Here is a 27720-nt window from a genome sequence, read left to right as displayed (position 1 = left end):
CCTCTCACAAGTTAACGCCAAAACTGCGAATAAAATAAATGTAAACATTGAATCACGGCTCATATTTTTGGTAAACTGTTTGTATGGAAATAACATATGCATATATATTGTAGCAGAATGAGGGAGAATTAATCCAATGACATAACCGTCTGGTGGTGGTAAATTTTCATAAATGTGTATTAAATACGCTCGTAAGTAAAATCTTTTCTTTTAATAATAGTTATTAACTTTTGGTGCAGAAACATCCACATTGACTTTTTTTCAAAAAGTCGCGTTGCGGAGTTGGCTTCATAATACATTCATTTAATAGGAGGGCAGTCGATTTGGGGTCTTTTTTTTGTTTATTTTAGAACTACGTGTTACCATTAAATCCAAGTCATTTATTTACCAGAAAAAAATACATGAAATTATAGCACTCCGCTAACGAAATTGAGTCGATGACACAACTTTATATATTTTTTGTTATAACTTATGAGCAAGAGACGACTAGAGAAATAAACTATTCTACTCCCTTTGAAAGAGTTTTATAGTACATTATTATTGGGCATTGGGACTTATACATCATAATGATTACGAGCGAAATACTTTACCGTGTAGTATTTAGTAATTCAAAGCTTTGAGTAATATTGCTATAGTTATGGGCCGCCATATATATAACACAAAAAAAATCACATACCTCCGCTAATTTCTATAAAAAAACCTATTTTGTTTCAATTTGAATTTACGTATTTTCGGAAACATAAAATAGAAACCAGGCAATACCTGTCCCGTACTTTTTTATTAACGAAATACATTTACAGCGGAGCGTTCTATTGGAGACAAGTTTTAGGCACCTGGCTATAGTTTACAATTAACTGATCCGAGACGCAATTTGTATTCGTGGGAAGGTGACTGAAAGTATTAAAGGCTATTAGAAGACATTAAAAATGTTTGGATAAAGGTATTAGTGAAGGAAATTAAAAAAAAGTTAGTATACGAAAAAATATGATGCAAATTAATCAAAAGTCGAAAAAACGTATCTATAGCTAAAACTCGGCGACAAATACTTAAGGTTGAAGTTCGTTTAGCAAAATTAAATTGTTTTGATTTCTAGCGGAGGGAAATTACAGACTTTAAGCCTGCAGTACATGAACGACATTTTGAGACCAAGAGCTATTTTTTTTTTATTTCTTTGAATGACGAGACGAGCTTGCTGTTCGCCTAAATAGTAAGCGATGCGACCGCCCATAAACAGTAGAAACACTATCCAACACCTTGAATTACAAAGTATTGTTTGGTATTCCACTTTCTTATAGTTAAACTGGCTACAATGTCCTTCAATCCGGAACACAACAGTGACAACACACTACTGCTTGGTGGCAGAAATGGACATGGCGGTGGTACCTACCCAAGCAGACTCTCACATATAAGAGACGTAGCACCAGTTAAGTTAATTTCTCGATAATTTTCTCTTTGACTCCTTTACTGTGGACAAAAAGTATCCATTGCCAAAAACCAACAAAAGCGAATCCCAACCCTAAAAGGACGTTAATATTCATTGCAGTAATTACGAGGAAGCCTCCAGCACAGCGGGGGTAACATTTCACCCACTTCAGTGCTTATTATTTATGAGCTTATTTTGTTAAAATTGTATTATTTTGTCCTCAAAACTGAATGAAAACAGAAATAACTTGAAGAATACTTTGTTAGCCATTTTGTGCGGTCATTTTACAACTGAACAGAAATATAGGAAAGAGCTTTATATCAGACTAAATTCATAGTTACATATATTCTAATTGATAGCCTAGTTGGGTGATGAACGGACTGCCGAGACGAATGTCCGCAGGTCCAAATCCCAAGAGCACATTTCTGCCTTTTTTAAAGTTATGTATGTATTCTATGTGAATTGTCGCTTGCTTTAACGGTGAAGGAAAACATCGTGAGGAACCCTGCAAATCTGAGAAGTTCTCTGTAGGAATTTTAAGGGTGTGTAAAGTCTACTAATCCGCGTCAGGCCACCGTGGTGGAGTAAGTAAAGGAAGCCGAGCCCAGCAGTGGGACAGTATATAATACAGGACTGATATTATATATTATTGTTATATTTTTATGCATAGTGTTTTCTTTAATGCTAACGGTCGCCAATCGATCTTGAGTCGCTTGTTGTCCAAAAGTACAACCTTCACCATTAAAGAAACATCTGTACTATTAATCAAACACGTAAAATAAAGTGCTTATATTTGCATAAACACGTTCAGTTCGCGTGATTTGACTCCTTAGCGGCCACTTACCCGGTGTTAGTTGTCACGCGACGGTGTTGCTGAACACAATGTTGTTACTATTTAATCGGAATGCTGACTTGTTTAATGGTTGAAGCTTTTATTTCCATGGGTTAGGAAGATATGCAAATAGTGAATTTATGTATCAGAATGTATTAAAGGAATATTGATGACTAGCTTATGCTCGCGGCTTCGTCTGCGTGAAAGAGTTTTCCGGGATCCGGGTGTAGTTCCTCAGATATTGGCGATGAGAATACCCATCGAGCGTAATTCAATTGGTTAGTGGTTTCAAAAACTGTAAATAATAATAATAATAATTTTTATTTATTTCTCCACAGTTTGTACAATTACAATAGCACATTTCAAAATAATGTTACATAATATCTGTGGAGACTGGGGCCTGATCTAAGATTACCTTGTGTTTCAGGTCACCTTCGGAACTACTTAATACTCGTTGACCCGACAGACGTTGTCCCGTCTTAACTATGAATTTGCAGCGCGCATTCTGTAAATCGCTGACAGTTATTTCAAACAGTTAACAGTTATTTAAATTAATATTTTCGTTAAGTTTTATTAATTGATCTAATTTCCCGCGCAATTTTTTGAATTTTTTCTTTCATAAGAACCTTCTCCTAACAATAACATACACAACAAAAAAAAATAGTGAAGTCGGTCCACCCGTTCACGCGTGATGGCGTCACTAAGGGAAATAGGGATTCATTTTTATATATATAGATATACACAAACTTATATATTACAAGATCTCATGTGAGTTTCATTGAGGGTAAGAAAAATCGTATTATATCGTCCAAAGTCCGCAGAGACTACATTCCGAGTTCAAACCGATACTATTAAAAAAAAGAAAAAAAAACATTATTTCTCGTATAGAGAAGTGCGTCCAAGTGGATTAATATATTAAGAAAATATTACAAAGGAAATTGCACTTTAAAATCTCTTTGTTCCATTAACATAGTGAAAATATAAAGCAAACGAATTCAATAAGTAAAAGCTTTCCAATACATCTGAAGGAAATAGAGTCAGGTATATGTGAAAAAAGTCCGCATGCGCTTATTGCAGTGTCTAGTACGTTCGTTTGGAGGATGTGACGTCACACCCGCCGAACCGGAAATAAGAACGAAGCCTTTGCCCGCCCTCTTATAAAGGAAACACGGGCGAGCATATAAAGTTGTGGTGGGGCCATTAAACCGGCGCGGTCCGCTTGTGCAGCTTTTATTTTGTACTTGGCAATGTCGAGTGTTTTATGAGTGAAGGAAATTGAATTTTTAAAGTATTAAGTGGAGCACAATAATAAGAGCTATGTAGTGCTTGGAACTTGAGGATGCTTTGCAGGATTTTTTTATTTGTTGACTTAAATATTTTATGATTAAATATGATGTGAGGATAATAAGGTTATATTGATAAATATCACATGACGTTTCTATCCCAGTTTGGGAAATGGACCATCCTGGAACAAGTATTACAGTGACCTTCAACCAAAGATAGATGTAGCGTCCCTGGATAGTCGGCAGAATAATGCCGATCTTACTAGTCGTTACTGACAGTAATCGGAATTCGACTTGATGGCTAAGCTAGCTCGAGACGTTTCATTCTGATAATATAGTTTTCTATTGGAATTAATATAATTGAGAAAAGCTATAAAAGAGATAAATTATTTTTTCTAATCGGACTTTCTTTTACATTGTTCCCAGACATGGGCTTAATTTATAATACACAATACTGATGAATATTATCATTTAAATATCCCGGGTAAAAGTCAATCAGTCAGATTGCGTTATATGACTGATCCTCCGAAAAAATAAAAACAAACACACATGACGCATTTATCCCCGGAAGGGTATGCATAGGCGCAACCAGGGCACCAACTTTTCGCCAAGTTTGTTCCGTCCCATGATGTGATAAGTGGCGGGCCTATCGCCATATCGGACACAAATTCCAGAGTCTGGGCTGATACTGAGCGGAAAAACCCATATATCACTTTTCCCGACACTAGATTCTGACCTAGGAGCTCTGAGCGGTGCTGTACCGCGCATGCAGTACAACTACGCCACCGATGCAGTCTACACTTTAAATCAGACATAATTTATTTATGCTTTATAAAAATAATCACTTAATTCTAAAGCTATCGATATCACACGCCGGTCCCATAGCCCCGCTTGATAAGTGTGCGGTGCACGGAGAAAATGAGAATGACAAGCATATAGTTCTTTTGTAGATGCCAAGGTTGGCAGGTCTTTTGTCTTAGCTGCTGCCGCGTGGCTTCAGGACGCACTTCCATATATTGTCTTCAGTGCTTCTTGTTTATTGCAATTTCTTTTAAACTGTAAATTGGCCCTTGTGCTTGTTTTTTGGCGGCAGATTGGACTGCACTAATAGGAAAGTCCGGTCTATATAAATTGTCGACTAACGAAAGTAAGAAGGGAGTTTGTTACAACGTTGAAGACTGCACCTTGTATTGTATTTATATACTATATTTATTTTATGTTGAGACAAATAAAAACCCTACCTTGGAGACGCTACTTTTATTTGTTTTAATTACGGGCAGTTTAATATTTTATCACAAGATAAAATATGAAATATAAGATGGCGACCTTTCCTTATTCCTGGTAAGATAATACTAAAAATATTGTGTCTTCCATCAAATTATGTTTCTTGTCTGTTGGGCTCTAATGATAACTATTTCGTAATAACCAAAAAAAAACTTTTTTTAAACACAAATTATCTAAAATGCTCCGTGGTCAGTAATGTGAGTGTCACAAATATTTTAACTTCATACATATTTAACCTACTTGTAATACTGTTCATTGATCTATAAAAAAACTTTTTTAGAGAAAATTTTAGTCAAATCTAATTTTGATATCAAGAAGTACTCTGGCACGATTTCGGTAGAAATAAAACGTTCGGCGGTACTAGAAGGAGCTGGAACAGGTCGGAAATATTTCCTTATTGGACCTGTTCTATTGTGGTTCAAGTTACGTATGGCTTTTATGTAAATGTCTGGTTGGCATGCAAGTCTCGGATAAAAGTTTTTGAATGCAAATTATTTAGAATCGTTAGACATTGAAATAAAACTATTTTTGCAGTGTTTTATATTATAATTTTCTCTTGGCTTTTCAAAGCCTTTGCAGCCGTCATATCCACCCTGTGACCACCAATATTTCTCAATATTTAGAAACGATTAGGTTCAGATTGAAGAGAACAAGTATGATTTTGGCAATACCCGGACCGCATAGAACCTATCAACAAAAAAAAAGAGCCGTCGTGTACTCTGACGCCGAGGATTGTATTCTCATTCAGGAATTCTGCTACTTTCCACAATATAGAGTAATTTATAAAGATAATCCCCAATTATAAAATTTGCTTTTCTGTTGCAGGTCACGGTTTAGCAGGCGTAGGGGCTCCTGGGGAGGGGTCGCGGCCGGAGCGCCCCTATTTCGACGACGTGTCGCCCCGGAACGTGTCGGCAGTCGTCGGACAGTCCGCGATACTCCGATGCCGGGCAAAACATATAGGCAATAGAACAGTAAGTAATTTTATCCATTTTTTTTTTATTTATTAAGGAACAAAATTTAATAAAATATTAACTGTATCAGCTCTATACCACTAATGAAATAAGCTTCTTTACTGATAGAAGATACTCATATTTACATTTACGTTAACTGAGTGGAAATTTACTTGATAGAACTTAAAATTTCTTACTTAAATCTTTACGATATTGTATATATCAAAAATAAATGTATTAATAATAATAAAAAAATAATATATAAGTAATAAATACATCCATAATTTTCAAAAGCATACCCGAAGCATAATATTATAATCTATGTAATGAAATGAAATGAAAAAATTTACATACATACATGTAAAATAATATACATTATAATTTAAATTTCGTCAATCAATCTCTACCACCAATTCAAAAAGCAGTTCTCACCAGGAAAGAAGGGGCAAGAAACTCGGGTATTGCATTTTTCAAAATCGGTTTGAAATATAAACTATAATGTAACTTTCAGTATAGGCTACAACGTGTAGTAATTCAGTGTAGCCTATTTAACTACCAAGCTAATGCTGCTTAATTAAAATTGCTAGGCACGTACTGCTATTCTATAAAATATTCAGACAACCAAAAACTACATAATATACAGCACTGTAACACTTATGTTGAAATGATTGCGCCATTCTGTACAATACACATTAATTAGTTAACGTCATCCGATTTAGTTCTCTTCATCAAAATCGTTCCATTATAGTTCGCATGTAGAGAGATTGAACATCAATCCTATTGAATGTACCGTTTGTGGTGTAATTACAGAATTATTGACCGTCAGTCAATACGTTAGCCATATTGTAATTGGAATTGCTGTCTTTGGGAATTAGTGACCAAATTTTCGTAAATTTCAATTAATTATTCAATACCGTCAGAGCCCTAATATCCCTTTTTAATCTATCTATCTAATATATGTTCTACGTACTAGAATTGGCGTTCCGCACATTCATTGTGTTCAACTGAATTGAACTGCAATCCATTCAAACTGACTAGTATAGTCAATATTGACGGCTTGTGGTTGTGTATGGAGTGGCGCTCATGATATAAGAACTCGAGCCTAAATGTAAACCTAGATTTGAATAAAAAACATTAGTCAAATAAGTAAAATTATTTGTTGTTCAAGTGAATAAATAGGTTACAACGGTGAAGTTTTGGTTACCATTTTAGTTCAGATTTTAAACAAATAGTTTATATGGACGTTCATGTCTATAGAATATACGTCAATGAGTAATAAAGTTTATTTTCAAATGACACGGGTTCTCTGTACGATATCTATATGGCAACTAACTTACGCAAAGAATACAACACATACTGACGCTTGTAACTTGAACACAAGTATACATTATACTCCAATCATACGAAGTGCCTGTAACATAATAAATGGTGTACCTAGCTGTCTCCTGACCGCGTACGTTACTTCTGATATTCTAAAAACTATACCGAACACCGTCCATCACCCGGTATCATATCAGAACGTCAGCATTGGCTGCCATCCCGCACCTGACACAAGAACAATTTTTCATTGTCGATGAGGACATCCTTTCATCCCCTACATCCCTCCTCAGGCACGGACGACTGGCCGCCATATTAATGTGCCAAGGCGAAAATAAATAGCTATTTGACGTGTGCCGTGATGCATTATAATATATTGTTTGGTTGGCATTAAGCGTTCTTGTAGGTTTTTAGAATTAATTGGGAATTTTCTTGAAATATTCTCTTTGATGTATGGTACATTTTGCATTTAGAACGGTTTTAGTTACAAACAGCTGGCAATATGTGATGCAAACCAATGTAAAAAAGTACCTTGTAAATGAGATTTGTCGGACTTTCTTGCCACCAAGGTATGTAGCTATACTAGCGCCATGATGTTTTTGATATATTGACACCTTACACATGACCGCCTCTATTCTGGATAATAATACTGTAATAAACAAAATGACCGATAAAGTCATTGTATGATCCAAAAATTCAACAACATGTGACATCTAAGCCATGAAAAATATTTGCCTTCATGTATCCCAAACTTTAGGAGACGGTGTCAATATTGGGCAGGCGTTGCTCGTCTCTTCATGAAACATTTGTTTTACAAAATACTTAAAATTCTAACCATCTCCACATCAGACTAATTCATCAAATAGTCGACCCAGAAAGTTATTATTAGCGCAGGCAGCACCCAGGGTCCCGTATAATTAGTGCGCTCACTCTAATTACGCGCAAAAACAAAAACCCAACGTTGGGTGAAATTTATTTTGTAATTTCTCATTGTTCTGAGCGTCAAATTAAAAATGTACAGCTTTATTATCCTTGTAATATTAATCACAGATTATGCTCAACCGGGCTATGAGAGAGCGGCGCTCATCTTTTTATTCAGAATGCGGAAGATTTCAGAAGGACATTAAGTCCATCTTTAATCTATGAAATATTCTCCTTATCAAAAGTGGAACCATCGAAACAAGCTTAGTCATCGACTTAAATGTTTCTGTCACAAGGAGAAACACAGAATGTGGTTTTTAACCTTTTTGAGGGCATGTTTTGACATGATGCCCCGTTGCTAGCCTAATGAAATTTGAATATAAAATTAATTTATTCCAGAGATATCTTAAGCTTGAAGAAAAATTAGTAAAAAAAAAAGAATTTGGATTGTAGTCGATTTAATAATATTTAAACCTAGTAAATTTTTTATTATAAAAGTACTATCAATGAACAAATTTGCATGGACTAATTGTTAAAGTAATCAATTCATTTGAATCCATTATCAACTTGTCTTCAAATTAGTTTTCTTTAAAACAAGGGGACCTCAAATGAATCGATTTTTACACGCCAAATCGCCAAATACAAAACTACACTCTGCATTGTGTATCTACCACACAATAAATTCAAAGATAACAACTGCGTAAAACGAATCTCAAATAGTCTTGACGTCTACCTTCCAGAACTTTGTACGAGATCTAACAAGATGATTTTTCCAAAAACCGATCCACATCTCGACTCCATTCTGCAAGTTGGGCGAACTTCCCCGTGTAATTTAACATCAAAATTTCCATCTGGGAATGAGAACTTTATGTTTTTAGCTTCCCTGGAGATGTTCGCTTCAAGTTATTATAGCGCATGTGTTTGGTCAAATGTTAGGCAAATAAGTTTGTGGACTTGAAGAGGTTACACTTTAAACATCTCATTTATGTCCCGCCTGTTTACGTCAGTTGTAGAAAGGCCAAATAATATATGAAACATAATGAACTATTAAATATAATATAATGCATGTCCTTCTCACTCAATAATTGATTTTAGACCACCTTAATTTTTTAATTTTATTTTATTTGGATGGCTCACAGCTATCAATAACCAACAAATATATGACGAAACGAATACAATAGATAAGCCAATTACGAGCCACCACAGATAGTTTTTAAAATTATTAAAATATCGGCTTGAAAAATAATAACCTATATATTTTTTTTTGCCTAGGTATCCTGGATGCGGAAGCGGGACCTGCACATCCTAACTTCTCACATCTTCACGTACACTGGAGACGCAAGGTTCAGCGTGCTCCACCCAGAGCCGTCAGACGATTGGGATTTGAAGGTGGACTACGTGCAACCCAGAGACGCAGGAGTGTACGAGTGCCAGATCAACACTGAACCCAAAATCAACATGGCCGTCGTGTTGAATGTTGAAGGTGAAAGCAGTGTGCATCTGGTTATATTTTTGTGCTAATTTAATTATGTGAAATCATGGAGGTGAATTCGCATAAGTCAATATGAATAAGAGGTAGACTAATAACTTTCCACTGATAGATAAAAGTGTTTTCTATGAATGATGTCTTGAGAGAGGTCATACGAGTTGTAATCGTTTACGCAAATTGCAACTTTTCCTTCGGATTTATCCTAATTAAAAAAGCATGAATTAATTTTGTCCTTAAATTCATTTATCATTTTACGTTGAAGAGATATTTCCCGATATTAATGTCCTCATAGGTGGATATAGTTAATATATTTACTATTATATATAATTTTTTATACGACTTAAAGGCGAGGGGGCAGATGGCATCACGGTGAGCATCACCATAAACAGTAACAACGCCAGTACTAGGAGATACAACATTGCTTTATCACCCTTAAATGTTAAATAGCAAAATAGGTTTTACTACAATATATAAAAAACATCGCAAACACACTATTATGATAGCTTTTTTATTCATATACAATTTTAATAAAAAGGTCCTTCATATAATAATGTTGGAACTCGCGAAAAGTTTGAGTATGAAAATTTTTGGTACGCCTTAAAAAGGTTCGTCTTCATGAAATATGTATGTGCCATTTGAATGGGGCATTATAAATTCTGTTTCCCATATTCCACGTGCTTCGCGGAGATTGTTTTAGTATTACGTTAGGTTAGCGGTTTAAAGAGTAAGAGGAAGAGGGCTATAAAGTCAATGTCAGAGAAGTTTTACTATTTTTTATGGCACTGAATGATGAGATATGCACGGTAACAGCAGCCTAGCGAATGGGATTATATGCGTGACAGTAATGTGTTCATTATATTGATACATACAAGGTTAAATTGCATTTTCAACATAAATGCTGGCTGCCACATCCTTCAAACTAGTACACTTCAATGCTACTGGTTTAAATAAACAATGCAGTGGTAGCTATCCGGAGAACCTCGCATATGAAACAACTATTATCTAGTTTTACAGCAGAGAGTACATAGAATGATTTAGAAGAGGCCGGGGGTACGATATGCGTGGCACTGTGAGTAATTATTGTTCATTTCTCTCCTCATGTACAGCAAATTAACTGCATGTAGTCGGGTTGAGTTACTAGTGTAATACGAAATTATTAAGTATATATATTCAAATGTACTGAAAGGCAAAAAATAGCAGATTTTTTAAACTTCAACACACGTAATGTTACCGTAGCATTTGCATTTTAGTTCATTCGACGAAAACAAATAATTGTAAAAATCAACTTTGTAGACTACATTTATATGCTAGAAAAATGCTAGAAATAAAGTGAATAAGAATTAAGAAAATACTTCATACTGTTCAGAGGAGTTTCATAAGAATTATAAAATATAAAATATTATGTCATAGCCCCGTCGATCTAGCGGTAGTGTACTTGCGTTCTGGAACGTTCTGTTTAGTGTTCAATATAATTTAAAATACATCATTAACATGCATTATTCCGGTTTTACTAGAATCCAAAAATGTCTTTTAAACGTTATTTACAAAATAACTTCGAACAGCTTAATTAAGCGAATTTTACTACTGTACTAAACCTTCCATTTCGTTCCCGACGTGTGAAAAACGCGCAGTAATCTCGCATTCATCTCGCGTCATATTAGAGGGAGGCTAATACCCAGTAACAAAGGGGAACCATCACTCAAGCTAAAACAAAATATGTAACTTTTATTTCGAGTAGTTTCCCTTGAGGATGAGTGGGGTAACCTTATTCGAACCGACCCATGTAAATGTCAATTATTGGAAATGTACATTTTATTGAAATTTGACTATATTTTCATAATTTGCCGAATGTATGTACATGATATTATGTCCGGCATTTTTTTTATAACTGCATCTTTTTTTTGCCGCGCCATTAGCCTTTGGAATATTTTGCCTGGGCGCGTGTTGCTTCCTATAATCCTGGGTCTTTCCGCCGTAGCTTGAAGAGAGATCTTAGTAGCTCGGCATTATTGTGTCGAATGGCATGAGATAGCCATCTGTTGCCATTTGATGATCTATCTCGACGACATCACGCTTACCATCTAGTGGAGTGTAGTCTATTTGTTAAGCTTGCTTATTAAGAAAACTTAATAACTGGAAGAGTTAACTAGTAACTATACTATCGAAACAAAGTTGAAAAAAGTACAAGAAGTACTTGGAATTCTAATCATAATTATTATTTAAATCTGTGTATATTCGGTTCCAACAGGCCGGCATAATTGTGTCGATTGCCGAAGGGTAATCAACTCGCGTCAGTCGAAATTCTACTAGACCCCACTCTACTTCCTATCAGGTGTACTGTACCAAATTTCATCCAAATCCGTTCAACTGTTTTTGAGATTGCTTCTAACAAACTTCCAATCCCTCAAAAATTTACACAAACTTTCGCATATGCAATATTAGTAAGATACCCCATCCAACTCAACCCCATTCATGCTCTAAATCCCATCAAAGTTCACAGCCCCAATCAGCACATAAACAAAAACCCGTTAAACTGTTCCAATATTAATAGAATTTCATTACAACGAAATCAAAGAGATGCCTCCCGGTAATGAACGATCAAAGAATTAGACACCCATACATTTCCAATGATACAGAGGGTCCATCAACCATCGGTGAATAATTTAATGTAAAATCAAAACGGGCGGAGAGTGCGATCGAATATATTAATGTTAATTTTGTTTTGTTTACTAATAGGAGGGGAAGATATTTGGAACAGCTATCTGAATATAACAGTTTACCTATATTTCAAAGAGGAATATTTACTGACATTAAATTTACTAAAATATTATGATAACAGAATACAAACATCTAGAATATAATTTAGATCGCTGATTACTTTGAAGGTATACGAGAATTTAGGTATTTAAAATATTTTGCAGCTCATCTTTTTACCCCTTTTAATAAAACAGAAGCAAAAATGCGCTGGAGGTAGGAAATTAGTACTTCCAACCGTTATTTACATACCAGACATTATAATTTCGTAAAAATACAGACTTAATTAAGATCAACTAATTGTGACATCATTGGTAATAAGTCAACTACCCTTAAAAATAAATCTTCAGTCCTGGACACCAAATTCAAAATTGCATGGATCGAAATTTGGAGCATATTATAAACACAATGTAAGCTTATCTTTTGCACCATGCTGATTAACAGGAGTCTGGCGGAATACCAACTAGCATTGGTAACAACGGTGTGGTCCAAACATTAATCTCGAGAAGTTAGGAATACCTTTTGTTGGAAGTAAGGACGCAAATGAATAAGGCGCTCCTGCTTGGAACAGCGAACTGGCATCTACGAAGTATTTATTTTTTATGTCCTGTCACTTAACTCGCTTCTCTTTCATACCGGCTGCCATTGCTTTACTAGACTTGGTCACTAATTGTATTTCATTAACAATAAATTGTATTTCATAAGTAATATTCTTATTTTCATCACATTTGCTCTCAGAAGGTTAATATGAAGTATATAACTTCCTACGTATAAAAAATATTTGATTGATATGAATCATGTGTTTTGTTGTTTATTTTCTCTTCCTCTTGTAATAATAAAACAATATTAATGTTCCCGGAAATGGCTCACATATTCAATTTTTTCCTTTGATACGTAACGTATTTTATATATAAAGATAATACAATAGCTTCCATTATCATGTCGTTGAAACATTTGAATATTATAAAATTTTATTAATTATGCTCTTAGACCATTTCACAAAACTTAATGGGAAGTCACCTCATATAATATTTTATACGCGATTGCATAAATAGGTGATTAAAACACATGACCAATATACATTCAGTTATAAAAGCCGTCACAATTCTGACAATCGTCAAGCTAATCTTAAGTGAATCCACAATTTTGATTTTCAAATATTATTCCGTTATTTTGCTCTGTAGATTAAAACAACGATAAATTTCACACAAGCCATAAATATAAAATTTGTATAAAAATATTGTTTGAAGGCAAAGGTAAAAACAAGATTACGATCGATTCACAGCGGTTTTCAATAAACGATCTCGATCTCAATCTTCAATCCAAATCCGAGGATGAAGCAATCAAAGTCATTCATACGCATGTCAAAAAACACTTTGTTCTGATTGGTCCATTTTCAGATAGTTTGAAAAAGGCGAATGAAGTCATTTATTAAGATTGACGGTTAGATACTGACATGTTCAATGAAAAGCAATTGATTTACATCAGAAGACTCACTTATTTTAATTATTCATAATAAGGAAACTATCTCCACAATCTCCTCATGCTTGCTCCTTAAGTTCAGAAATTATTCCACGGAAGTCTTTGTCGTGCAGACGTCGCATCGGATCTCATTAGGTCTCAGCTAATTAAATTATATAATTAGAAAGAGCTCTTGTCTTTCCAAATGGAGAAAAAATGTTAAGCGAATGCTTTATTTTCACTTGAATTGTGATATGGCTTTGTTTTTGTTTTGATGAAATTCTTTGTTAAGTTATTGTAGGCTGGTATGCGAGTTGTCTGATCAAGTCTAGTTGTTACACCTGAGATATACTCTCTCTAGTCGGTCCCTCATATCTGAGAATTGTGGTCAGTATCAGAGTTGCATCTAGAGCGGATGATCTGCCTCCACCCGTTTCTGACCAGCAAGTCTCTAACATTTACGTAGAATTTAGAGGACTCTGAGTCTTTTACTTGGTCGGTCCATCTCGATGGTATACGACCGCGCAATCTTCTACCTGAGATATACTACCACTATGCTATTTAGATGTTGGTGTCGAATAAAATGCGATACACAATATTGCTGACCATAATCACGCATAAAGGTCATAGTGTGATTGATCATGATCGCAGTGAACTTAAATGCAGTAATTTGTAATAAAATTCAAACGGAGTTACGTCTGATTGTGACCAATTGCTACCCCCTGGTCGAGAGTTTCTATTCAGGTTTAATCTTTAATATTATTTACTTACGACAAAATTATATAATTGTAATGGCCGCAATTTACTGTAGATACGAGTTGATTATACAAATAGTTTAAATTGCAATGAAGTAGGGCCAAGTCAGAATAAATACCCAATACAAATTTACCTATTAATCAACCAAAATCCAGAATCAATTACGCTAGTAAAACTGCAATATCTTGATACTTTGTTAGCGTTATAGTAAACGAGCGACTATTTTTTAGCCGCTCTCTCGGTACCCCATTTGTCAGTACACGCTCGGATACATCAAGCTTGCCTCTCAAATTCACTGAGCCAATTACACCGCTCGTTATATTTGAAAAATATCCGACACTTGTTCATTGTATTTTCGTTCAAATATCAAGATATTTTATGTAGTATCTTGATATTAGCGGGGACATAAGTTGGATATTCTCAAAGTTATACTAACGAGATTGAATTTGCACCTAACGTATTATTTCCACTCAGGCCTTCACCCAAAAGAGAAAGAAAGAGTTAAGGTTTGGTTTTGTTCGCGGCTTTGACCAAAAGAAAAACCTTTCCCCTAAAACATGAGTGATTCACAGTGCCATCAAAACGACGCCATCTTATTTAAAGAAAACAGTATTTTCTGTTAATTCAGGACATGTTCTATCTTTGCGTCAAACTTGCCAAAATTAATTTAGCTGTTTCTGCGTTTATTTATTTACAATATTATATTTAACATACACAGCTTATTCTTACTAATGCGAACATAAACTCACTCAGTTTTCTGTGTGATTGTTGTGTACGGGGTGGATTACAATAATTTACATATGATATGTGCCCGCGGCTTCGCCCGCGGAGAAACTAATGTACCACAAAGTTTTTCCCACTTAAATCCCGACACACGAGATTTTATACAACCACGCGACCTCTTCAACAGCAATCGTTATATTTCCGTCAATTAACATAAAACCGTAATGGACTATCAAATTAAACCTTCCCTAAAAATTGAACTATCTTTTAGTAAATAATCGTACAAAAATCCGTTCAGTAGATTTTAAGAAAATCAATCACATACATACAGACAGCTTTTGAGAACTTATAATATGTATAATTAGTCTGTGTATCACTTATTGAGTCGGCCGTCACGTTGGGTCGATGTAATCAAAAAAAGTATCAAATTCAGCAGTAGATGTAAGTTACAAGATGAAATACATGTCATTCCTAAATTGTTTCAAGTTTTTTTTTTATTGTAAGTACATAGTTGATTAATAAGGTCTGATTTTTTTCTTTAAATGTTTCTTTACCAATATTTGTAAATTCATTAATTTTACTACTAGCAAATATCCAAATATGCAAACATCGAAACATTTTTACACTTTCGTATTTATAATATTAATAAGAGTATGAAAGAGATAAAGTACTCACAAATTGAATACACGTAAATTACGACCCCACATGCACGTTCTATTGAAAAGTAAAATTAATTTCACTCTCCATTTCTTCTCTTTCACTAAGATTGTAGTTGTATATATATCTAATGATAATTTTTCATTGATATAATTTTTAATAAAAGAGGTGTAATCATTTTTTATGTTTACGTCAATATTAGAAATTGAATTAAAACTAGTTTTCGAATTTCATCACAGTTTTTATGTAATAATTTTCTCCCGACATTTCGAAGACTTTCAGCCTTCATTGTTACGGGGGTGACTGAGGTGTTCGTCCAAAAAGTAAAAGTTACAATATCTACCTACATGTTACAATTATATAAATTTTTATTTGGTCTTGATGGTCCAATATACGCAAAAGAGGTACCTAATTCCGTAAACCTGCACTTTACGGAATGAACTTTTAATATTACGAAACAATTACCATTTCCAATGTGCCGAAGTAGTGATGATTCAAATCACCTTTGTAACCAAATCCATGACTTAGATGTAAACTTAAGCAGGTTAATAATTTTTGTATTGGCAACTCCGATAATAATTATTAGCCATGTTGATATTCGGCCCAACTAATTCAGACTGGAACTACCCCACTAAAGGAATTAAACTCTTTCGATACATAAGGCATACTGTTTTGTATTCCTCGCCCCTCCTAAGATGTTGTCTTCTGAATTCCAGATGAGTCCCTTCCCGCGACCTCGGCCCCGCCCCGTTCCTCAGGTACCGATTTCGTCTCCTCTTTATAATTAAGTAAGACTCGTATTCACTACGCACGACATCTTATGTTGCGCGTCATGCTGATCAACATCGCGCACCGTTACCTCGTGACGCGCGTCAAATGTTGCCTAGTGTATACGAGGGTTTAGTTCATCATTCATATAGCCATTGTGGCATGTGTAGGCTCATTGCACGGTAGATGATCATTGTTTGTTTTGAAAGGTTTATGTTTTATTAATATACTAGCTTCCGCCCGCAGCTTCGCCCGCGTGGATTTCGGGTTTCAAAAATGGAGAAGGTGCTCAATTTGTCGGGATGTTTTTTTAATTTATGGTGGTATGCAGGTGGTCCGATTGTCCGGTCAGGGTCTGATGATGGGATCCTGGTGAAATCGAAGGAACTTTTAACCATTAAGGTTGCACACGAAATGACGGAAGCTTAAGAAATCGAGTAACTTCTCCCGTTTTCCCAACATTTTCCATCACTGCTATGCTCCTATTCATTGTAGCGTGATGAAAAGTATACTATAACCAGCTCAGGAGTATGAAAAATAATTGTACCAAGTTAAGTTAAAATCCGTCGAGTAGTTTTTGTTTCTATAACGGTTATACAGACAGACAGACAGACAAAAATTTTACTAATTGCATTTTTGGCAAATCAGTATCGATCCCTAATCACCCCCAGTTATTTTGGAAATATATTTCATGTACAGAATTGACCTCTCTACAGATTTATTATAAGTATAGATATGCAAAAGTAGCTCAAAAATTGTCCATAACGAAAACATGCATTTTAAAGTAAAACAAAAGAAATAATATCGTGAAGCCAACCAAATAACTAATGATATATTAAATTTTGTGACTGTTCAATTTAGTCGGGTCCGCGATATCACTTTTGTTGAGTTTCAGAACGCGACATTACATTATTATATTCTGTGCTCCAACGCACACTGCTTTGATGTTAGGAACACACCTACATTGCTTAGACAACAGTGAACTTTATACAATAGCAATAAAGCTCAAATTGACTCTACGTATTAGTTAGAAAACGTTTGTATGGGAAATAGAAAAATGCTGTTTTGAGGATTTTCCCGGCAATTATTCGAATTTTTCTCACCTTTTAAACCTTCCCTAGACCTCCACGAATAATTCAAGACCAAGATAAGATAAATCCATTTAGCCGTTCTCGAGTTTTAGCGAGACTAACGAACAGCAATTCATTTTTATATATATAGATTATCATCATGTCAATTTGGACTGACATGAATTTAATTATTTTATATTACGTTTTTTGTATATTAACATATAATGGCGAGTATGTCGTTCGTTTTGTGATAACCGACATACGTGCCAACAATTGCAACGACGTCCATTAAACTTCAGGTTGTAACGTTCTGGATACTGAGTGTACACAATTAGATGTCAAAATGATTACCCAGAATTAAACTGGTTTATACCGGAACATGATGTTTGTAAACTAAAGCTTACGGTATTAGTCCAGCATAAAACATTTTCTTCAAACCGGTTATCATGGTTTTATAGCCTTAGAAGTCCTATGTATTACCTTGTTATAGGGAGTAATATTCTAAATATATTAGAGTAGATTTGTGGCTATGTTAACTAGTTCAATGATTCCTCGCTGAACTTATTTCCGCCCCATGATAGGACAGCGGGCGTATAATAGCGTATCGTCATATAGGTTTCAAATTCCAATCACGGACAACTCCGATTCCGATTCAAATAACTCAAGTTTACAACTACATCGCAACCCGAGCATCTCTTCCCTACACAATTACACAAAGTTCAACAAAATATCCAAAACAAAACAAGTATAAATTGAAAAACAAACGAACAAAGTGGCAAAGTTTACGCACTCAGATGTCGGTGATGACAAAAATCTGCGACAGACGATAAAATTTTACATTTCATATCAAATGCGAAATAAAATCAAACGAGTGGGGCGACTCTACGGGTCCTGACTGCCAAGGTATTATTTAAAACTCCATCTTGTTGATTTTAGACGTTTGAATAAAAGAGTTCTTAAATAAAAAGTAAATATTGTAGATAGCGGAGTTACTGAACAAATTAAAAGTGATCTAATGTGTTAAACGACGATAGCAATGCGAGATACTGTATTTCAATAATTTACGTTGCTGCAGCTTATGTGAAGTGTGGACAGTGGAATTTATCAAACGGCCAACTTTCTCATCTCGCCTTTTATTTGTATAAAAATAAATAAAATGTATCTTTGGCGATAGGTTTGCTCATTTGCTCCGGAGCCTAGAATTATGCCCGGTAAATAGTATTAACCACTCACTACTTTACATGGCACCCAAAAGCTGACGAAATGTGAGTGATACCTTCCTCTGCTTGCTACCTTTGAAAAGGCAATAAGGCGGATACTATGTACCCGTGCAGGCATGTTTTACTATGATGTTAACTTAGAACGTTAATGGAGATAAAAGGAAAAATTTGTAATAAGAATCAACACCAAAATTTGCAATTTAAGCGAATACACATTTTTTTTATACGTGCCTATAATGATTCCACTGCACCTGATGGTAAGTGGAGTGGGGTCCAATAGAATGTCGACTGACGAGAGAATACCCCTCGGCAGTCGTCACAATTATGCCGGCCTATTAGAATCGGATATACACAGGTCAATCTCGGAACGCGACACACTTACGTGAGGCACTACGGTAGGTTTTAACACCATGTGTATGATGGTAGCTATCCGTGCGAATATAAAATATATCCTAGCTCCGACAGTCATTGTAATACATATTAATCTAAATTCTGGACATGTATACACGTAAATCAGATTCAAATTGAACTAACCCCATACAGCGGTGTTATATTCGCGACGGTGATATTTAATTGCACTATACTTAATCCGTGTTGTATTCCACCAGCACATTGAGTGGTATCTGTTCTCTCGCTTGTATCAAGTCATGTTACATAACTACTTTATGACCTATTTAATGTGAATATCTGTTTTTGAGTGCATGTTAAAATGGTTTATGTTATTTAATAGCCCAGTATGGAAATCAAATCTTAGACCTGTCAACTGTATAGGCGATGATTTGGTTACAATTTAATGTCTTATAACTAGATTTTGGGTACATAAATGGATTTAATTGGTTTAATGTCTTCACTTATAACGAAACCATTTCCAAGGTTAAATTATGCATATACCATATGCCGGATTCTCAGAAAATTAGGTAAAATCTAAGGGTAAAATAATAATAATACCGCGAAAACTGACATTTATCTGTCAATGTTGACTTTTAACTTTCGCAAAGACCATAACACGCAAAGGTATCGCTCCTACAGCCATAAACATAATTAAATTCTTTGAAAATATGCAACTTTACCGTCAGATTTCTGCATAATATTATAATATTTACGGAAGTAACCTTAGGTACACAATACAATAAAAAATAAAGTTTCTGTTACAGAGCGTTCGTCTGTTTTCAATAACAAAGATTTCATATTGATTAAATAAAGAGTATATATAATCGTAATATATGTGTATTAATTTCATTTTCATGATTTTTATTACGTTATACGAATGACGATTTTACCTATCTGTATATTTGTGTTTTAAGTATCTATGTCTTTTTATATGTTTCTTTTTCATAACCCGCTCTTGCCAACTGACCGGCATTGTATAATCATAATATTTTTTTATGTTTATAAGATAAACTACTATAAGAATATGTCTAGATAGACAATGATAGCTTCAAATGCGTCGAAAAAAATGGAGGTGAACTGTTCACCCTCTTCCCGCGCCCAGTGCGCTTCGAGCTACCACTGCATTCACACCTGTTGCAACTAGAATTATGTTTAAAAATGTCACTTTGTGTCTTTAAATTATGCTGAATCTACAAAGGTCGATCTAAAACAACGAATAGTTTGAGCAGAATTACATAAGGACAGCTTATGATGCAGCTGTTACGCGCTCTAGCTTATAATAGTTGGCCTATTTGTTTTAGTGTCATTATAGCACGCCACTCTCTCTCTGTCTCTATCTAGACATATAATTTATTATTTAGGATAAGGTAATAAATTTAATTTAATTTGATCGCCTCGATATCACGGTAGGTGATAAGGGCGCTTTTAATTTTCATTTGTGAAAACTTCGTTTGTTTTGTTGCAGCCGCCGCGGCGTCCATATGGGGCTCGCAAGACGTGTACGTCAAGAAGGGCAGCACCATATCTCTCACGTGTTCTGTTAACGTCCATTCCTCACCACCCTCCAGCGCGTCGGTGTTGTGGTAAGTCATTTGCTATATTTGTTAATTTATTTTTATTTGTCTTAAGGTATATTATTTTGATATGAGTATGAATGCTACCAATGGTTTCAATTTTTATAGAATTTTATTTCAAATTTAAACTCAGTTAATTAGTTCCTGCGTAGTACTGAGTTTCTTCTTCGTTCTTTTTCTTTCTTATCAACCAATTTTTACTCCTCTTTCTAAATATATGTCACCAATCAGGTACCACGGTAACGCAGTGGTGGACTTCGACTCACCCCGCGGTGGCATCAGCCTCGAGACAGAGAAGACTGAAGGAGGCACCACCAGCAAGCTGCTGGTCACTAAGGCCGCGCTCACCGACTCCGGCAACTACACATGCGTGCCCAACAATGCGCACCCCGCTTCAGTGTCCGTGCACGTGCTCAATGGTTTGTTTTCTCTTTGACACTTTATATACTCTGACTTCTCAACCAATAAAGATATTACTTACATTTCGTGTTTAATAAATTAGATGACGTCAAGGCCTGCACAATTGTGTCGACCGTCGAGGGGTAATCATTTCTCGTCAGTCGACATTCTATTAAACCCCACTACACTTACCATCAGGTGGATTCGAGTTACATTGCTGAGCACATATTAAAAAAAAACACTAGACATGGTAATAAAAAAGTTTTAAGTACTCTAATGTGCGATGTATCCACTGGACGTTACCACTTAATTGTAACTAATGCGTACTAACAAACTGCTGTAAAGTCAACAGTTTATCTAGACTGACCTATAATAGATACCAAAACTAACTCCATTATCTCTCCTAGGTGAGCATCCAGCAGCGATGCAGACGAGCAACCGAGCGTCGTCCTACTTGACGTCGCAGCTCAGCTGTGCGCTCGTCACGTACTTGCTCTCCTCTGCCGTCTGCAGATGATCGGCTTGAGTCCACGCCGAGCGGGAGGGAGCATTTTGTTTCATAGCACGACGTTATTATGTGTGAGTTTGGAATGTTTCCACGAATGTTAAAATTATGCAAAATACATTAATTAAATTATATGTATTTTTTATTTCATATTTTATGGTTTAATATACGTTTTTTTAATTTTTATAATACATTCCGATTGCAAATTAGATTTTTAATGGAAGAATTTGTGATGGGTTGTGAGATGAATGCATGGAATGGGACGTTTAATTAAATTAAAATAAATAATAACGAATCAATTGTTAAAGAAATAAAATGCATATTTCATTGCATTATAAATGTTTGACACCGAACAAAAATATTTTACATCACAAAAGCTCCCTCCGATACTAATGTTGTAGATTTTAATATAATTTAAGTTATTAATAAATATATTAAGATGAAGGATTAGTAAAATGTTATAAAAATCAATTTCACAAACGAAAATAATATGTACGACGTTTAACTGGTCGATTATAATAAAGTTTTTAAATAAACAATTACCGAGTTAATTTAATAAAAATTAATTATTGTGATATTTTATAATTTATCTAATGGCCGTTACTATTTTAGATTAATAAGAAAGAGCTGTAAGCGATGAAATAATGCTTCTGTTGTTGTTTTTCTCATACGCCTATTCCTTGATTTATTCCTAACATTCCAGCACAAAACCTAAGTCGCTGAATCGCTTACAGCGCTTTTTAATTCCGCTTAAGAATAAACCAATTGTAAATTGTCATTTTTGTAAATAAATAAAATACGTAAAGTAGAATAAAGTTTATATCAAACGCGTTGTAAATATTTCTTATTGATGTAAATAACTCGTTGTTTTATCACGTAGCGTCCACCATTTGTGTGGTGAAAAACTATTTCTGTTCATAGAACGTTTATATTTACACGGAACTATCGTCTAAAGTTATTAAGTTATTATAAAAAGGTATTATATTCCGATATTGTTGCGCGTTTAATAGTAACATGTTATGCAACATGCTAAAGGAATACTACGTAGTTTCCTTGATGTTTTTGACGGCCGCTGTAACGCAGTGGGTGATGGACCCGTGAAGAATAGTCGTTAGTTTAATTCTCGAACTTAAAAAAAAATGGACATATTTGTTTCGAGCCGAAGACGATAATTACGTACCTGTAATCTTCTCAAAACTATACCGCATAAAAACAGCCAATCATAAAATTAACATAAAAATATAATTTAATTATACTATAAACCAATTTTGAATATAAAAAAGAGACGATTGCCTGGGCCTAAACGTAATTAAAAGTTTGAAGAGTCTAAAAAATACGTCTACGGACTGCCCTAACTTCGTAAAAATTTTGACTCAGTTTTACCTAAGGGGAGACTTTTTATTCATTTATGCGTAATGGCTCGTCAAGAGTCTATGAACGTTAGTCAAGTTTTATAGTGTAATCTATTGTAATACCTCTTTTTCTAGTTACTTAGAGATGCCTACAGTCAAAGAGGAAATTACCAAGAGTAATAAACGTTACAAGAAGAGATTTATTAAACATAGAAATGGACTAGCTAAAGTACTTCTGAACATGGATGAAAAATATATATAATGACTGAAAAAAGGTATGTATATTTCACCCGAGAGTCTAAAATATTTCTCGAAGATAACTCTTGATGGAGAAACACCAAAACATTATTCAGATGGCAGCTAATTATAGCTAAGAAAGTTAATGGTAGATGGAATACAAAACGGACTTAAAATGTAATCTCTTTGTTGTAACTAAAAAGAGTATTAACTTCACGGTAGCTAGCGGCTTATGTCTGTCCCGAACATATTGGCGGTGGTTATATGCTTAGCAAAAAAATTGGCCAACTGTGTTTCCACGCGATAACTCCGCACTACGAGATCGTACGCGGATTTCACTCACATTGGGCTGATTATAAATAACTGATCTTTTGACATTCAAGTTCACTCCATATGTACAATTTAAAGATTCGTAAAAATTACAACGACGTGACAATTTCTAATTATTTTCACTTCATATTTATATTAAAAATAATAAATCCAACTCTGCCACAATAAAAAGTTCAGCTAAAATAATAACTACATTATCTTCATATCGCCAGGAGCTTAAGGAAACTGCGGAATACTCTGACCGTAATGCAACTAGTATATTGCGAACAACCCAAACTGCAAAGTTTTGCGACTAAGAGATCCAAAACAATAATTTTCGCAAACAGAACTTGAACATTCCACTAATTTGGAGCAAACTTAAGCCGTACCTTCCCCGAAACTTGGTGAAAGGTTTTTGGCCTATGGTCCAGCTGTGTACTGAAATTGGCGAGGTCGTATGTTCAAACCTTGACTGGGATATAATTTTTGTTACATTTATTTATTTGCTGGTGGTAGGACATACGAGTATTTTATATCCGCCCATCCGGGCTACCACCATACACAAGGTGTTAAAACCCGCTACAATGGCCCACGTAAGTGTGTCACGTTTCGGGACAGCTTGCATATATTCCGGTTCCAACAGGCCGGCATAATTATGTCAACTTTCGAGGGGTAATCATTTCTCAGTAGACATTCTATTGGACCCCACTCCACTTACCATCGGGTCCAGTCGGGTCACATTGCAGTGTACGCATAAAAAATCACTAGACATCGTAATAAATAGTTTAAAATACTCTAATGTCCCATTGCACATTACCGCTTTTTTTTTATTTATTTATTACGGCTCTAGAAACAAGTCCATTGAGCCCGTCTTCCATAAAATACAATTTCTTAAAATTATTCATGTTGCAAGTTTTCTAATTTCAAACTAAAAATTACAATTCTTCGATTGTAGATCGCACATACTGGAACATTGGTCGAGAAAATATCTTCTTCTTCAATAATTCTAGTACTGATTTAGGATAATTGTAGGTGTCGTCAGGTGCAGCGGTTTATTTTTCTGTGTTCGTATAAAAAAACAAAACTTTTTCTGCCGAGGTGGCTCTCTTACATAAACAATAATCAGCTGTCAAACTCCGTAACATATTGTGACTTGAGATTTCATTTGAACTGATGTTAATGTAGTTTTATCTTAAGATGTCAACAATAATTTGACGGCGTCTCAGCTGATATCGCAGCTCAGAGAGAAACTCAATTGGATCTATTAATAAAACACTAAGAGTCGAAACATAGGTAAGTTTTCGAAATTTGAATACATGCTTGGTAAGAGGCGCTTTTAAAACGTGATATTTTAAGTGAACGAATGTATGGTTCGAGAACCAGTTAAATCTACTTTCCCTTTCCAAATTTCTGACGATAGTTCCCGTTCGTTAGAAAAATAATATAAGAATATATGGACTGTTCACTACGACGTTTAATGCATCGCAAATTCTGTTAAACAATCTGGGATGAATCAATTTGAGAGAGTATCGAAGGATACTATAACAATAAATAAGTCCAATCATGCTAATTACATTGACTTATTTTTAATTTTGTAGTTTTTATATTAATTGTATCCCCTATGAAATTTATCCACGAGTGAATAACTTAGTCAATGATTGGAAAAAAACCTGGGCCCTTATTCTTTATGATAGTGTAAACGTGTAACACGGCCGTGTCATGTTATCTTCGAGAAATGCGCGTGGAATGGTATTCTGTAAGCCAAATTTCTATAGTCCTAAACATGACGCATTGTGTTACGTGCTTGTTACGCACGGTTAAAATAACGTTAAAATTTGGCTTACAGAATACCATTCCACGCACATTTCTCGAATATAACATGACATGGCCGCGTTACGCGTTTACACTATCATAAAGAATAATGGCCCGTATTTGATACCACTTAGACTATTTACCACCCTGCATTAACAATGTAAGGATATGGATAGCTTTACATATTATACTAGACTGTGACGTTACTTTCAATACGCGAAGATTTAAAACATTTGTTAACATATATTTAAGTTAATTTATCTGAATAAATTGTATTGTTACGTAAATATTCAAATAACAATAGCCAACAACCATCTTATTTCATAAAAAACGGTACATTCTGATTGTTGTGAATGCATTTTCTAATAATTCTATTCCTTTGTACTCTTGGAGAATAAATTACTAGTTAAAGTTGGAATGTGATATTGGACACTGTATTGCTTTGTTTCTTCAACAATATTATTTTTATTTCTATGTTACAATCTCATCTAACAATGACTCTTTGTAATGAAATGAAATAATTTATTTGAACCTGTAAAATGTTATACATTATTTAGATTCCTTGTATTTTGTTGTTTCACCTATTTTTTTGTGTCATCGTAATTTAAATGAAATATATATTATATTTAATGAAATCGATAGATGCAAGATAAATATTAACTATTATGTGGTACAAAAAACGTAAAAGCAATGATTAATCATCAGTGTAAGATATAATTTTGTTGAATCGTGAATTTAATAATCTCTAAAAACACTAAACCCATGATGGAATAATTACATCTATGAATAAATCTAGAAATAATTACAAAATATTTATGTTAATACGTGAAGAAAATATTTACCCCTTTTTGAGCACATTCCACGCGTGAAAAAATTTAGGAATTGGCAAAATTAAAGTTTATATAGAGCAGTGCAGAAAATTAAAAATATGTAGAATATATTGTGTTAAAATATATTAAATTCTACGGTCGAATTACGACCACTGGACGATAACTAGTGAGAAATGATTTCTGTAATAACAAAACAAGGGACAAATATATACTTAATTATTTGTATTGTAATAATTTCGAAAATAAATATCAGCCAACTGCAGACACGTTAACAAAGTCACGCAGGCGTGCCCTTTCGAATTAGTCTCAAGTCTCGTCTAATAAATGGACACAGACGCTACATCGGCTATTATTTCTCGTTAATTTTATTATTTTCGGTTTGACGAGAACGCCTTAGACATTTCTGACCCTTGTGGGATGCTTGTAGATATAATTTATATCATAGAGTGGACTTAACCAAGGTTGGCATTCCAATATTGGTTCTTTAGACTTTATCCAATAATGTTCGTTAATACTATTTAAACCATATTTTAGTAGAAAGTAATGCCAGAAAAATGTTATGACGAGGGAATATTCCTCGTCTAAGGATTATGAGAAACTATAATAATCTAGTCATAAATCCTATCTCGCGCGGTGTTATAATGGACTTTAACTCGTGTAAAGCGTGATGCAGTTTTATTACGTATTTTATGCCGACACTGAAACTTGGAATCTATGGGAACACTGAACAGACCTGCAATGAAATTAATCAAACAAAAAGATAGCTTAAATCTTTTGAACGGTATTGTTTCGACATATTACACGTATTTCTTAATTAACTAATTATTTATTTCCTGAGTGACTTTAAGGGCCTATGTAATCGGCGTATTTTATACGCGATTTCGCGCGTTTTTAACGAGTTTAATCGTATATAAAACGATATAGAACTTTGACGGCACGGTTACTGCACGTCGAGGGACCTTATTCTCTATATCACACGTTATTTTGGCAATATTTAACAAGTAGGTATGTAACGTACCACGTCGCGTTTAAACAATAGAAGTTGACATATAGAATACCATTCCACGCTAATTTCACGAAGATAACGTAACAGTATAATATTACGAGTTTAAACTGTCATAGAGAATAAGGCCTCAAATCGTTTAAATCGCGTGATCAACTATTTTGCATAAGCTCATATATAAAAGAATTGATTCATCTCCAGACTCGAAAGCCTCAAAATGTTGAATTTTTCCATCTTCTTGTATACCTGTAAAGTAGATTAATATGATATTGATAGTACAGTAGACAAAATTAAAACCTAGCTATGTTCCTTAAAGATAAAGTAGAAAGATGTTACTGAATGTATTTGGATGAATTTGTACTAAACGATAGTGTACTCAGATACACTCGCCGAATAGC

At 34.6% G+C, this 27720-nt stretch overlaps 1 protein-coding gene across 1 annotated transcript in view; it reads left to right on the top strand.

Annotated features, from left to right (window-relative positions):
* Nucleotides 1–21791, top strand: part of LOC115447281 — a 37930-nt gene extending 16139 nt beyond the window's left edge. The window contains exons 2-7 of the mRNA XM_037436561.1: nucleotides 5648–5796; nucleotides 9286–9496; nucleotides 16570–16611; nucleotides 20767–20884; nucleotides 21107–21294; nucleotides 21682–21791. Of these exons, the coding sequence (XP_037292458.1) occupies nucleotides 5648–5796; nucleotides 9286–9496; nucleotides 16570–16611; nucleotides 20767–20884; nucleotides 21107–21294; nucleotides 21682–21791 (818 nt within the window). The remainder of the gene's footprint in view (nucleotides 1–5647; nucleotides 5797–9285; nucleotides 9497–16569; nucleotides 16612–20766; nucleotides 20885–21106; nucleotides 21295–21681) is intronic.
* Nucleotides 21792–27720: the final 5929 nt, after the last annotated feature.

The sequence above is a fragment of the Manduca sexta genome, chromosome 8 (assembly GCF_014839805.1).
Source record: "Manduca sexta isolate Smith_Timp_Sample1 chromosome 8, JHU_Msex_v1.0, whole genome shotgun sequence".
NCBI lineage: Eukaryota > Metazoa > Arthropoda > Insecta > Lepidoptera > Sphingidae > Manduca > Manduca sexta.
Note: the sequence above shows the minus strand (reverse complement) of the source record. Positions and strands in the feature narration are given on the sequence as shown.